Genomic DNA, 15156 nt, shown 5'->3' on the forward strand with positions numbered 1-15156 from the left:
AACATCGCTGGTCTCACCACAGTTTTGTACACCTTTCCTTTCATTTTAGCTGAAACTCTTCTATCACACATCACACCTGACACTTTCCTCCACCCGTTCCATCCTGCCTGTACACGCTTCTTCACCTCTTTTCCACACTCTCCATTGCTCTGGACTGTTGAGCCTAAGTACTTAAAATCCTCCACCTTCTTGATCTCTTCTCCCTCTAACCTCACTATTCCACTTGGGTCCCTCTCATTCACACACATGTACTCTGTCTTACTGCGGCTAACCTTCATTCCTCTCCTTTCCAGGACCAACCTCCACCTCTCTAGCTTCTCCTCCACCTCTTCCCTGCTCTCACTACAGATCACAATGTCATCTGCAAACATCATAGTCCATGGAGATTCCTGTCTAACCTCGTCTGTCAGCCTGTCCATCACCATAGCGAACAAGAAGGGGCTCAGAGCTTATCCCTGATGCAGTCCCACCTCCACCTTGAGCTCCTCTGTCACACCTAAAGCACACCTCACCACTGTCTTACAGTCCTCATACATGTCCTGCACTGCTCTAACATACTTCTCTGCCACTCCAGACTTCCTCATACAATACCACAGTTCCTCTCTGGGCACCCTGTCATAAGCTTTCTCCAGATCTACAAAAACACAATGCAGCTCCCTCTGGCCTTCTCTGTACTTCTCTATCAACATCTTCAAAGCAAATACTGCATCTGTAGTACTCTTTTTTGGCATGAAACCATACTGCTGCTCACAAATGTTCACTTCTGCCCTTAGTCTAGCTTCCACTACTCTCTCCCATAACTTCATTGTATGGCTCATCAGCTTTATTCCTCTGTAGTTGCCACAACTCTGCACATCTCCCTTGTTCTTAAAAATGGGCACCAGCACACTTCACCTCCATTCCTCAGGCATCTTCTCACTATCTAAGATCCTGTTGAACAACCCAGTCAGAAACTCTACTGCCACCTCTCCTAGACACTTCCAAACCTCTACAGGTATATCATCAGGACCGACTGCCTTTCCACTCTTCATCCTCTTCAATGCCCTCCTCACTTCATCCTGACTAATCTTTGCTACATCCTGGTCCACAACAGTCACCCCTTCTAGTCTTTGTTCTCTCTCAGTTTCCACGTTCATCAACTCTTCAAAGTACTCTTTCCATCTTCCCATCACACTACTGGCACCTGTCAATAGACTTCCATCCCTATCCTTAATCACGCTAACCTGCTGCACGTCCTTCCCATCTCTATCTCTCTGTCTTGCCAACCTGTATAGATCAGTCTCTCCCTCCTTACTGTCCAACCTAGCATACAAGTCATCATAAGCTTCTTGTTTGGCCTGTGCTACCTCTACCTTCACCGTACGCTGCATCTCCCTGTACTCCTGTCTACTCTCCTCAGTCCTCTCAGTGTCCCACTTCGTCTTAGCTAACCTCTTTCTCTGTATACACTCCTGTACCTCCTCATTCCACCACCAAGTCTCCTTATCTACTTTCCTTCCAGATGACACACCAAGCACTCTCCTACCTGTCTCCCTGATCACATTAGCTGTAGTTGTCCAGTCATCTGGAAGCACCTCCTGACCACCCAGAGCCTGTCTTAACTCCTTCCTAAAAGTCATGCAACACTCTTCCTTTTTCAGCTTCCACCATTTCGTCTTCTGCTCTGCCTTTGCCCTCTTCATCTTCCTCACCACCAGAGTCATCCTACACACCAGCATCCTATGCTGTTTGGCTACACTTTCACCTACCACTACTGATCTCTTTCAGGTTACACCGTCTACACAAGATGTAGTCTACCTGTGTGCTCCTACCGCCACTCTTATAGGTCACTCTATGTTCCTGCCTCTTCTGGAAGAAAGTATTCACTACAGCCATTTCCATCCTTTTTGCAAAGTCAACTACCATCTGTCCTTCTGCGTTCCTCTCCTGGATACCAAACCTGCCCATCACATCCTCATCACCTGTTTCCTGCACCAACATGTCCATTGAAGTCTGCTCCAATTACAACTCTCTCACTTCTAGGTATGCTCTGCATCACTTCATCAAAGTCCGACCAGAATTTCTCCTTCTCCTCCAGCTCACATCCTACCTGTGGAGCATACCCGCCAACAACATTGAACATCACACCTTCTATTTCTAGCTTAAGACTCATCACTCTATCCGACACTCTTTTTACCTCCAGGACATTCCTAACAAACTCCTCCTTCAAGATAACTCCTACTCCATTTCTCTTCCCATCTACACCATGATAGAACAACTTGAACCCTGCTCCTAAACTTCTAGCCTTGCTACCTTTCCACCTGGTCTCCTGTACACACAGTATGTCTACCTTCCTTCTCTGCATCATGTCAACCAACTCTCTACCTTTTCCTGTCATAGTTCCAAGATTCAACGTCCCTACTCTTAGTCCTATACTCTTGGTGTTCCTCTTCTCTTTCTTCGAGCGAACGCACTTTCCTGCTCTCCTTCTTCGACCAACAGTAATCCAATTTCCACCGGCGCCCTGTAGGTCAACAGCGCCGATGGCGGTCGTTGTTAACCCGGGCCTCAACCGATCCGGTATGGAAGTCATAGGTTTGATTCGCATCTTTGATTTGGCAAAAGTTTTACGCCGGATGCCCTTCCTGACGCAACCCTCTGTATTTATCCGGGCTTGGGACTGGCACAATAAGACACTGGCTTGTGTCCTCTTGCGGCTACATTTAAAAAATGGAATGAAAAATGGCATTTTTAAGACCAATTAAGTTTAAAGCGGGTTATTTCCAACTCCAAATAGGAAATACTGAGATCAGTCAATAGAATTGTTGAAAGTTCCTTATGTTTTGCCACGTAATCACCGGTGCTCCTACAGTCTGCTCTACCTTCTGAGAGCAGCTCAGTCAGAGTCAGATATTTAACCAATATCAATATGAATATTAATCCATATATACAGTAAGACACACTGGATTATAAGACGCACTACGGGTTTATGAGACACTTTTAGGCTTTTAGGTATGCCTTATAGTGCGGAAAATATGGTACATATGTGAGTGTACATATGTGAAGTGTGAAGAGAATTTACCCTTGAGGGATTAAAAAAGAGTGAATTATTATTATTATTAACAGTCTCCGACAAAAAAAAGTCAAATAGACTATCAGCCAGTACTAAATGCCCATAATTTACCAATTCAATATTCCCTGGATCTGACGTCTTAAAAATTTTTCTCACCGAATAGACTGTATTTTAACTCCCTACCTCTACCTCCATCCCCCCCATGGATTACTGATTGTAACATTTTGTCTGTGTGTGTAGATTCTGTCACAGCAGCTCTCGTGAGGACTAAATCTACCTGCAACAATGGATGAATATGGAATTTTCCTAAATGAGGATTTTTTGCTCACTTTCATGTGACAGCAGTTATTTATTCAGCTTACTTTGATTAATTGCTTATTTTATGTGCAATTGCGGGCATTAATCTTTTTCTTTTCCTTTTGGCTTTTCTTTTCAGGGGTCGCCACAGCGAATCAATTGCCTACATCTAACCCTGTCTTCTGTGGGCATTAATCTAAATCAGTGTAAATATGCTGTGCTTGGCTCGAGATATTTATGAAATATATGTATGGAGGATCATTGTAAACCCAAATATAAAGAAGTCAAAGGTTCTTCCACTGACTTTCCATGACATTTCAGCCTCAAATGGAGGTGGAACATTTGGTTGTTGCATAACGAATAATAATGTGGTCTAAACCAGTGGTCCCCAACCTCAGGGCAACAGACCGGTAGCAGTCCGTGGGTCTTTGGTACTGGTCCGTGGGTCATATAATAATAATAATAATAATAATAATAATAATAATTCCAACTTTATTGATCCCCAGAGGGGAAATTCTCTTTACACTCTCAGTGCATGCATTTGTGCTAGTTTTTAGCACATCACACACAGTGTTGTGAACAATTTGCTACAGAATTTTTTATTTTTTTCCCATTACTTCCGTTTTACTTATTCCGGAGTCTGAAATATGTTTTATTTTGAAAAGAGACTTCTGTGCGGAATGACCAACAGACGAATGCATGCGTCTGTCCTGCTCGACAGGTCCCGTGACAGGTTACCAGTCACTACCTCTAAATTAAGCGCCTACAAACACGCCAGTGTTCTGGATTAAAGTCAAGGCAGATAATCCTGAGATTGCCCAAAAAGTATTGAAAACCCTGTTTCCATTTCCCACCTCCTGTCTTTGTTGATCAGGATTTTCTGCAGTGACCGTAAAGAAAACCAAACTGCGGAGAAAACTGGATGACCGGAACACACTTCAGGTGTCATTGTCTCCTGTTACCCCTTAATCAGTAGTCCCCAACCACTAATTATATTCATTATACACTCATTATACATGGTACAATGAAATTGCAAGGTGAGAGTGGAGAACTGGCCCTGGTAGATGGTAATAGATGGTAAATTCATGGTTAACTGCCATTATCTGCCATAACCATGACCTGAATAACTGAGAACCTACACAGACATTGGTAACTGCCATTGAAATTTGACAATGTTTCCAAATTGAAACTGTGATTAACATAAATACTTCATGTCACCATTGACGTTTTCACAGGAGTACAGTGATAACATATTCTAAACCAAAATGAAACCAAACTCACCCATAACACAATTTCTCAATTTAACTGGGTTAACATAGAAAGCCAGCAACCCCCGAATAGTATTCTATCAAGGTGTGTGATGTTGTGATATTTTCTGAAACAGAGTGAAGATTCCATCCCTAAATTGAACAAGCAGTTGTTAAAAAGCCTCCATTAAATATGCTTTTGTCATAGTAATTCAAAGGAGGTGCTAAAACAATTTCTGTAATTATGTCCTCCAAAATAAAGAATTACTGTCCATATATCTCTACTATCCATACTAAATTATCTGCCCCTGACTGCAGTAATTATGGTGTATAATTCAATGTCCCAGTATGTGCTAATCTGATAGATTTGGACACCAAGAAAGTTGCTAAAAGTCAGATGAATAATATTATACTCAGCGATGAAATTAATTATTCAGCCAAAAGGTGTTCTCTCAGCTTTGCAGGCCAAGGTTGTAAACTAAAAATAACTAGCAATTAGAGTTTTCTCTTTTTCTGATCTAAACTATTGACTTTTTATTTTCAGATTACAGCTCAAATTAAAAATGAAATATTCCTTACATTTTTATCAGCAGATTTTCTGTAGGGAATGAAGTAAATCTAATAACTGAAATTGCAACAGGTGAGGTCAGAGGGGAATTGCCAAAATGGTTCGAGCTGATAGACAGACAACAGTAACTTAAATAACCACTCGTTGCAAATGAGGTATGCAAAAGAGCATCTCTGAACGCACAACATGTCAGCACTTGAGGCACTTGATGGCTGCAGCTGCAAGGAGAGCAGTCCGTTGTGGGAGGCATGTGAAGGAAACCAAACTGTCCCTGCACAGGGACTGTTTACTTTAAGTCCCACACTTTCATCCACAGTTAGTGTATGATACTCCTGCATATACACACTCACACACTCAGACACACACACCACACTCTGTTCAGCTGTAACTGGGGGTAAAATCCGGTGGCTGTGTGTCTGGTTAAAAAGCACTGCTGTAGTGGATTGTAAATATAATTAATACTTCATCACAGAGCCTTGAAATGAGCTGCAGTTCTCCAGCTAAACAACCTTGAAGCTGTTCTGCACTTCATCCAGTTGGTTTAAGGTAACAACAATCAATTAATAGTTGATTGTTGTTGTATTGATCTAGATCTTCTAGCATGAAAATAAAGTCTTTATACGTCCCAAACATCTTTTTAGTCTGAGATTTAGGTATAGTTCAGTTTATCATGTTTTCATATCGCCCTCAGTATCTTTTTTTTTTGCATAACTATTTGACATGGAGGTCCCAAGAAATCAGGATGGAAAAGTTTAGTTTTGCAGGAAGCCAGTGGACTGCCTTCTCCGAGTAGGGAATGAGGTCCTTCCCCAGGTTGAGAAGTTTAAGTATCTTGGGGTCCTGTTCACGGGAACAATGAAGCGTGAGACTCGATGAAGAATTGGGGCAGCAGGAGCAGTATTGCAGTTGCTTTACGTCACTGTTACAACAAAGAGGGACCTAAGTCGAGAGGCAATGTTTTCCATCTACAGTTAGATTGTGGATACAAGCAGCTGAAATGGGCTTTTGTCAGGCGGGTAGCTGATGTCTCCCTCAGAGATAGGGTGAGAAACATCGCTATTCATGAGGGGTTCAGAGTAGAGTAGCTGCTCCATAACGTGGAAAGGAGTCAGCTGGGGTGGTTTGGGCATCTGGTGCGGATGCCTCCAGGGCACCTCCCTAGGGAGGTGTTCTTGGCACGTCTAGCTGGGAGGAGACCTCAGGGCAGACCCAGGACCAGGTGATGGGGATTATATCAACACTGGCTTTGGAAGGTCTTGGGGTCCCCCAATCAGAGCTGGTTGAAGTTTTGGGTTCCTTTTTTAAGATGCTGCCCCCGCAACCTGACTACGGATGAGCGGATGAAAATGGATGATGGATGGATGGATGGATGGACCTGGGACAAACATGACTACTGGACATTTGGTCATTTGCTCTGGTTCTGGCGTATTTTTGAAGAGAAATGTCCACCATTCTGTCATTGATACTTAACTGTAAGATTCAGTATTCCCCTTCCTGTGCATATTCGATAGTCCAGACATACTCAAAACATTGATATTATTTGTTCTTTTCTCTTGGATCTTCAAAGATTACAAATTTTAATGAAGCAACTATCAAGATTCCAAGTATTTAAATCAATATACAAAGTATTTATGTAACTGAACCAAATCCAGTTTTCTTTCTCAAAAATGAAACTAACTTCACAGAATGCATGAATACCTTTTGTAATTGCTCTAACATTTAAAAATAAATCTGGTTTTAATGGCACTTAATGAGATGTATTTGTCCTCAGTTGACTTAATACTGTAGCAAATAAAAAATCTTATGGTATACAAAAAACAGTGACATTGACAAAACTAGCATTTTTAAGTGTTAATATCCTTAAAATATTTGAAAATTTTGCAGTTTTGATAATGGCTGAAGTTCTTTAACAGTCTTACACAGTCTTAAGCACTAAAAATATTAATCACTAACATTTTCATAGAGTTTTGTCTTTTTTTTTTTGGAAGTGGACATTTTTACACTTAATGACATAAGTTGGGTGTAAGTTGAACCGGTGTCTGAGGACGAGAAAAAGTTATGCTAAATTTGTAAGTGTCATGCAACGTGCCTACATTTTCCTTTAAAGATCTTCCAGGGCCTCCTCTGTGTTTTCTACAACCTCGGTGATGGGGACTACAACCTAACTCTGCCTACCTATCGCCTTGACAACGGTGAATGGCATGAGGTCTTCTTTGATCGACATGACAATGAGATGATGATGCAACTGGATGGTGGTGGAGGGAAGAGGGAAGTCCAAGGATCACAGGGCCGAAGCCGAGAAATTGTCATTGATCCCACTAGGGTGATGCTGGGAAACACATTCCCGTTTGGACTCAACAAAAGCTTCCAGGGTAGGTGAAAATGCCTAATATCCTTGTATTATTATTATTTATATTATTAACCTAATAAAATGAAGTCCTCCCAACATGCTTATTAACATTGTAAATATTAACTACAAAATCATAAATATGTTAGATTCTAAGATATTCATATGCTGTTGCACATGAATAAAAAGTGAATAAAATCCTCATGACTTTGAATTGCTATGAACGTCATAATGTCTTAGGTCTGTAAATACTTTAATGTGCGCATGTCTGAGTGGATTAACTGTCACATGACTGCATTTTATGTGCCGAATATGGAATAATGAGACTTTTCTTTATAAAGACATATTTATTCCTAAATTGAATATTAATTATAAGCTGCGATGAAAACCTTATCACTTTTACAGTCTGAAGCATATGGTTGTAGCACAAATGATAATAAGACTATGATTGGGTCTTTTTAGGGGCTTATCATCTACAAAATTGTTACCATTTATAAGTGCATGTTTATTTCACTATAAAATTGGTGTGTCTACTAAAGTAACCACTAAGGCTCTCTGCCATTCAGTTGTGTTAATTAATTGAAGCAAACTGAGAAAATCATGTAAAAACTTTTCTAACAGTGTCACTGATGACCAATTTGAAGAATTGTTCGCAGAGAAGACCCTTCAGACAACAACCATTATGGCCGCATGTTAGTTTCCACCACCTGGATCATACCTTTAGACTAAATACTAAATTATCTACAGCAGTTTGCTGTGTCGGGGTAGTTCATGCCATTTTACATTTAGACTTGACATCTTTCAAATATTTCTTCATGGGAGCAGCTGGATAAGCTCTGTCAGAAGGACAGTTTATCAAATGGACTATAAGTGCATTACTTCAGTGTCCTCATAACACAAAAGCATACCAATGCCACAGTAGTCAAACTCTATGGTATTCCAGGGACCCAGTTTATTACACAAGCTGTGGACAGCTAGTGTTTTTCATTTTATTGTCTTGTTTTTTTGTGGGAATTTCCACACTTTTTCCATGAGCACTGGCATTAAAACATGTGTGGATAGCTTAAATAAATACATACATATATATATATATATATATATATATATATAATCAGTCCTCTCAGTGTCTCTCTTCTTAACTAACCTCTTTCTCTGTATACACACCTGTACCTCCAAATTCCACCACCAAGTCTCCCTATCTACTTTCCTCCCAGAGGACACACCAGGTACTCTCCATTAGCTGTAGTTGTCCAGTCACTGGAAGCACCTCCTGACCACCCAGAACCTGTCTTAACTCCTCCGTAAAAGTCATGCAACACTCTTCCACCATTTTGTCCTCTGCTCGGCCTATGCCCTCTTCATCTGTCTCACCACCAGAGTCATCCTACACAACACCATCTAATGCTGTTTGGCTACACTGTCGCCTACCAGTACTTTGCAGTCACTAATCTCCTTCAGATCACAAGATGTAGACTACCTGTGTGCTCCTATCTCCACTCTAAGGAGACTTGGTGGTGGAATGAGGAGGTACAGAAGTGTATACAGAGAGTGTATACATAGAAAGAGGTTAGCTAAGAAGAAGTGGGACACTGAGAGGACTGAGGAGAGTAGACAGGAGTACAGGGAGATGCAGCATAAGGTGAAGGTAGAGGTAGCAAAGGCCAAACAAGGCACTTATGATGACTTGCATATTAGGTTGGACAGTAAGGAGGGAGAGACTGATCTATACAGGTTGGCAAGACAGAGAGACAGAGATGGGAAGAACGTGGAGCAGGTTAGGGTGATTAAGGATAGGGATGGCAGTCTATTGACAGGAACCAGTAGTGTGATGGGACAATGGAAAGAGTACTTTGAAGAGTTGATGAACAAGGAAAATGAGAGAGAACAAAGACTAGAAGAGGTGACTGTTGTGGACCAGGAAGTAGCAAAGATTAGTCAGGATGAAGTGAGGAGGGCACTGAAGAGGATGAAGAGCGGAAAGGCAGTCGGTCCTAATGATATACCTGTGGAGATTTGGAAGTACCTAGGAGAGGTGGCAGTAGAGTTTCTGACAGGGTTATTCAACAGGATTTTAGATAGTGAGAAGATGCCTGAGGAGTGGAGGGAAGTGTGCTGGTGCCCATTTTTAAGAACAAGGGAGATGTGCAGAGTTGTGGCAACTTCATAGGAATAAGGCTGATGAGCCATACAATGAAGTTATGGGAAAGAGTAGTGGAAGCTAGACTAAGGGCGGAGGTGAGCATTTGTGAGCAGCAATATGGTTTCATGGCCAAAAAAGGTGTGCCCAGAGAGGAACTTTGGTATGATTAAGTCTGGAGTGACAGAGAAGCATGTTAGAGCGGTGCAGGACATGTATGAGGACTGTAAGACAGTGGTGAGGTGTGCTGTAGGTGTGACAGAGGAGTTCAAAGTGGAGGTGGGACTGCATCAGGGATCAGCTCTGAGCCCCTTCTTGTTCACTATGGTGATGGACAGGCTGATAGACGAGGTTAGACAGGAATCTCCATGGACTATAATGTTTGCAGATGACATTGTGATCTGTAGTGAGAGCAGGGAACAGGTGGAGGAGAAGGTAGAGAAGTGGAGGTTTGTCCTGGAAAGGAGAGGAATGAAGGTTAGTCACAGTAAGACAAGAGTACATGTGTTTGAATGAGAAGGACCCAAGTAGAAGATTGAGGTTACAGGGAGAAGATATCAGGAAGGAGGATTTTAAGTACTTAAGGTCAACAGACCAGAGCAATGGAGAGTGTGCAAAAGAGGTGAAGAAGCATGAGGCGGGATGGTATGGGTGGAGGAAAGTGTCAGGTGTGATGTGTGATACAAGAGTTTCAGCTAAAATGAAAAGAAAGGTGTACAAAACTGTGGTGAGACCAGCGATGTTGTTTGGTCTAGAGACAGTGTCACTGAGGAAAAGACAGGAGACAGAGCTGGAGGTAGCAGAGATGAAAATGCTGAGGTTCTCTTTGGGAGTGACCAGGATAGATAGGATCAGGAATGCGTACATTAGATAGACAGCACTCCGTCCCCTCCGTCATCATGGGGTTTTGGAGATAAAGTCAGAGAGGCCAGACTGAGATGGTTTGGACATGTCCAGAGGAGAGATAGTGAATATATTGGTAGAAGGATGCTGAGTTTTGAACTGCCAGGCAGGAGTCCCAGAGGAAGACCAAAGAGGAGGTTTATCTATCTGACACTCTTTTTACCTTTTTTCCTGAACTGCACATGCACGAGCTAGCCGCAGGTTTTTGTCTGCTCCGTTGTATGTCTTCTTTTTCTATTGTTTTTCTTTGTCTTATCTAAGTCTTTTCCTTATTCACTTAACCACGATGGATAGCAGTGTTTTCATGTACTCCAGAGAACAAATGCTGTCCATGAAAGTTAGAGGAGAACCTGGGATACGCGATCTCATCCCCACTGAGATCCAGCAGCGGTACAGAGGGAGCCGGGGAGGTAAACAAAAGCGAGATAGGCTAGCGGCTAGAGCTAACAGCCGCCAGCGGGTCAGACCCTCCGTCCCCTCCGTCATCATGGGGAACGTGAACTCGCTGCCCAACAAGGTGGACGAACTGACGGCGCTGTGCAGGACTGAGCAGCGCTACAGGGAGACCAGCTTGTTGGTGTTCTCAGAGACGTGGCTGATGGACCTCGTTCCCGATGCTAACGTCGGACTGACCGGCTTTTCCTCCATACGAGCGGACCGGGACACGAACTCCGTTGGCAAGAAGAAGGGAGGTGGTCTGATCATTTACACCAACAACAGATGGTGTCACCCAGGACATGTGACCGTGAAAACCACGCTGTGCAACAGGGATCTGGAGCTAACAGCTGTTAGCATCAGGCCCTACTACCTGGCGCATGAATTTTCACACGTCATTGTCCTCGCCGTATACATCCCACCACGTGCAGACCCAGAGACTGCACGTGAGACCATCTGTACGACCACCTCTGATCTTCGGACCCGGCACCCGGAGGCCCTTGTCATCAACACGGGAGACTTTAATCACATCACCTTGGACTCATGTCTCCCCATCATGTCCCAGTGTGTAGACTGTCCCACACGGAAGAACAGAATCATTGATCTGTTTTACACAAATGCCAAGGAGACATACACCGCCACCCCCCTCCCCCCACTAGGCAGATCGGACCACAACCTAGTGTGCCTTCTGCCCACCTACATCCCGCTCGTGAAACGGCTGCCAGCAACAACACGGCAGATCAGGAGGTGGTCCCCGGAAGCAGAGGAGACGCTGAGGGACTGCTTCCAGACCACCAACTGGGATGTCATCGTGGGCTCACATGGGGAGGACATTGAGGGGGCATCCCAGTGTTTAACAGATTATATGAACTTCTGTGTGGACACCGTGGTCCCTGTCAGGACAGTCAAGTGTTACCCAAACAACAAACCCTGGGTAACCAAGGAGGTGAAGGCTGTCCTGAACAGGAAGAAGCGGGCTTTCAGGAGTGGGAACGAGGATGCAATGAGAGAGGCCCAGCAGGCAGTGAGACTCTACCTGAGGGAGGCCAAGGACAGCTACAGAAGGAAGCTGGAGAACCAGCTTGGGCGCAACCAAGTGCGGGAGGTCTGGAGTGGCATGAGGGCCATCACCGGCTATGGAGAGGGCCGTGGTACAGTGGAGGGGAACGTGGAGAGAGCTGATGAACTTAACAGCTTTTTTAATCGGTTCAGCTCTCCCACCACTCCATGCGCCTGTCCCCAGAGTTCCCCCGGCCCAACTGATCCGACTCCACCTACCTCCTTCTCCCCCTCTCCGTCCGGCTCATCTGCCTCCCCCTCTCCCTCTCCGTCCACCTCGCCCACTTACCTCAGTCCAAACCCAGACCCTTCCCCCACCCCAACTGCCGGACCCCCCGGCCGGAGGGATCAACGTGCCACACCCCCACACACGGCCATCACCGTGGAACAGGTTACGTCTGCGTTGAGGAGGCTTCGCCCAAGGAAGGCGGCCGGACCAGACCAGGTCCCCCCTAGACTCCTGAAGGCCTGTGCTGCCGAACTGGGCGGACCCCTACACCAGGTCTTCGACCTCAGTCTCCGGCTGGGGAGGGTCCCGTCCTTGTGGAAGACATCCTGCATCGTCCCTGTACCCAAGCGGAGACGCCCCACTGAGCTCAACGACTATCGACCAGTTGCTCTCACCTCGCACATGATGAAGACCCTAGAGCGACTGGTCCTGGAGCTCATGCGTCCCCAGGTGCAGGGCGCGATGGACCCTCTCCACAGTTCGCCTACCGGCCACAAGTTGGGGCTGATGGTGCAGTCCTGTACCTCCTCCACCGGGCCCTCTCCTACTTGGATGTCAGGAGTTGTGCAGTGAGGGTGCTCTTTTTCAACTTCTCGAGCGCCTTCAACACCATCCAGCCCCGGCTCCTGCGGGAGAAACTGTCATCCATGGCTGTGGATCCCTACCTCGTGAGCTGGATCACGGACTATCTAACAGACAGACCACAGTACGTCCGTATGGGGAACTGTCTGTCATCAGTGGTGACCAGCAGCACCGGGGCCCCGCAGGGAATGGTACTCTCCCCCCTTCTCTTCACCCTCTACACAACGGACTTCCAACATAACTCGGGTACGTACCACATGCAGAAGTTCTCTGATGACACTGCAATTGTGGCATGTATCAGGGGGGGTGATGAGAGGGAGTACAGGAGAGTGGTGACGGACTTTGTGGGGTGGTGTCAGCGGAACGAGCTTCAGCTAAACATCTCCAAAACCAAGGAGATGGTGCTGGATTTCCGGCAGGCACCACCCTCCCCACAGCCAGTAGTCATCGGGGATAAGGAGGTGGAGGTAGTGGGGACTTATAAGTACCTGGGGCTGCAGCTAGACAGTAGACTGGACTGGTTGCACAACCTGGACTGTGCATACAAGAAGGATCAGAGTAGGTTGTACTTCTTGAGGAGGCTGGCCTCCTTCAACATCAGCTCTAATCTGCTCAGACTGTTCTACCAGTCCATTGTGTCCAGTGTGCTGTCTTACGCCATTGTGTGTTGGGTTGGGGTGGTGGTGCCAGGAAATGGGACACAGAGAGACTCGACAGGCTCATCCGGAGGGCTAGCTCTGTGATCGGTCAGGATCTGGACTCAATACAGACTGTTCTAGAGAGGAGGACTATGTCCAAGTTTAGATCGTTCCTGGGTAAGACCACCCACCCCCTGCACACCACCTTCACCCAGTAGAGGAGCTCCTTCAGTGGCAGACTGCTGTCACCAAGCTCCTCCACTGATAGACTCAGGACCTCCTTTGTGCCTCGTGCCATCAGAGGGCACAACCACTCTCTCAGAAGGAGGGGGTCTGAAGCCGCAGGGTCATCAAGGTCGGGTGACAAGGGATAGACGTGGGGGGCCTGGGACGCACTGTGGATGCACTGTGGGACACTTTGTGGGGGTCCTTAGTCAGTTTACAGCTCGGTTCATCCACGTGTTACTGATCACACATCATCTGCACCCAATGCTCTTTCTTCTCTTCTTCTCTCATGTCCCTATGCTTCCTTTTATTCTAGATTCTTCTGTTTCCTGTTGTTATAATTATGTAACAGCATGTAAATAATGTAATTTATACAACGTCTTTTGGCTGTGCCATTACTTTCTGTCATTGTTATGTGTATTTATTGTATCTCTTGCGAGCAGATGTCACCTGAATTTCCCTTGGGATCATTAAAGTATCTATCTATCTATCTATCTATCTATCTATCTATCTATCTATCTATCTACCTCCAGGACATTCCTAACAAACTCATTCAAGACAACTCCTACTCAATTTCTCTTCCTATCTACACCATGATAGAACAACTTGAACCCTGCTCCTAAACTTCTAGCCTTGCTACCTTTCCACCTGGTCTCCTGGACACACAGTTTGTCAACCTTCCTCCTCTGCATCATGGCAACCAACTCTCTACCTTTTCCTTCCATAATTCTAACATTCAAAGTCCCTACTCCAGTCTTATACTCTTGGCGTTCCTCTTCTCTCTCTTCCTACGAACACACTTTCCTCCTGTCCTTCTTCAATAGTATTGTTCAGTCATTCATCTTCTGAACCGCTTTAGCGGTTCACGGGAAGCAGGAGCCTGTCCCAGCTGTATATGGCATTTCTTAATAAAATCACATACACATGTTCTATTTGAATAATATTGGTGTCAAATCATACAGTTTTTACTACGTAAAATTCAAATTTGGATCCATGGACTTACTCACTGGCTCCCTTGTACCATATAGCAAATCAGCGCTGTCTAATAAGCTTAGATTACATGTAGTAATTGCAATTTTGGATTACTCTTTGCCTAGTCTCTACCCTTGGGCCTGTTTGCCTTGGGTGACCCTGCAGGAGTACAAGACTCCACCATTATAGCTATAGGGGTCATGGAGAAACGCATGATAAGGTGATGATCCCATTGTGGCAAGGTTCTTTTTTTGTCTTTCCCTTTTTTTTTTTTTCTTTTTTTTTAATGTACGCAATCCTTCCACACAATCTGCCATGGATCTCCTTTCTTAGTCCAACCCCAGTTGGCAGGAGTCTGCATTTATGGCTGACATACTGTTGACTGATTCCAGATGCAGCCCACCTGATAGGCAGCATGCTTAACATGCTCAGTGCTGACTGGGTTGGAGGGATGGCTTCATACGG

General features: G+C 44.9%; 1 protein-coding gene across 1 annotated transcript in view; it reads left to right on the forward strand.

Moving 5' to 3' along the window:
* Window positions 1-15156, forward strand: part of si:ch211-186j3.6 (neural-cadherin) — a 593489-nt gene that overhangs the window by 525576 nt on the left and 52757 nt on the right. The window contains exon 33 of the mRNA XM_068311636.1: window positions 7272-7536. Within this exon, the coding sequence (XP_068167737.1) occupies window positions 7272-7536 (265 nt within the window). The remainder of the gene's footprint in view (window positions 1-7271; window positions 7537-15156) is intronic.

The sequence above is a fragment of the Antennarius striatus genome, chromosome 1, assembly GCF_040054535.1.
Source record: "Antennarius striatus isolate MH-2024 chromosome 1, ASM4005453v1, whole genome shotgun sequence".
Classification (NCBI taxonomy): Eukaryota; Metazoa; Chordata; class Actinopteri; order Lophiiformes; family Antennariidae; genus Antennarius; species Antennarius striatus.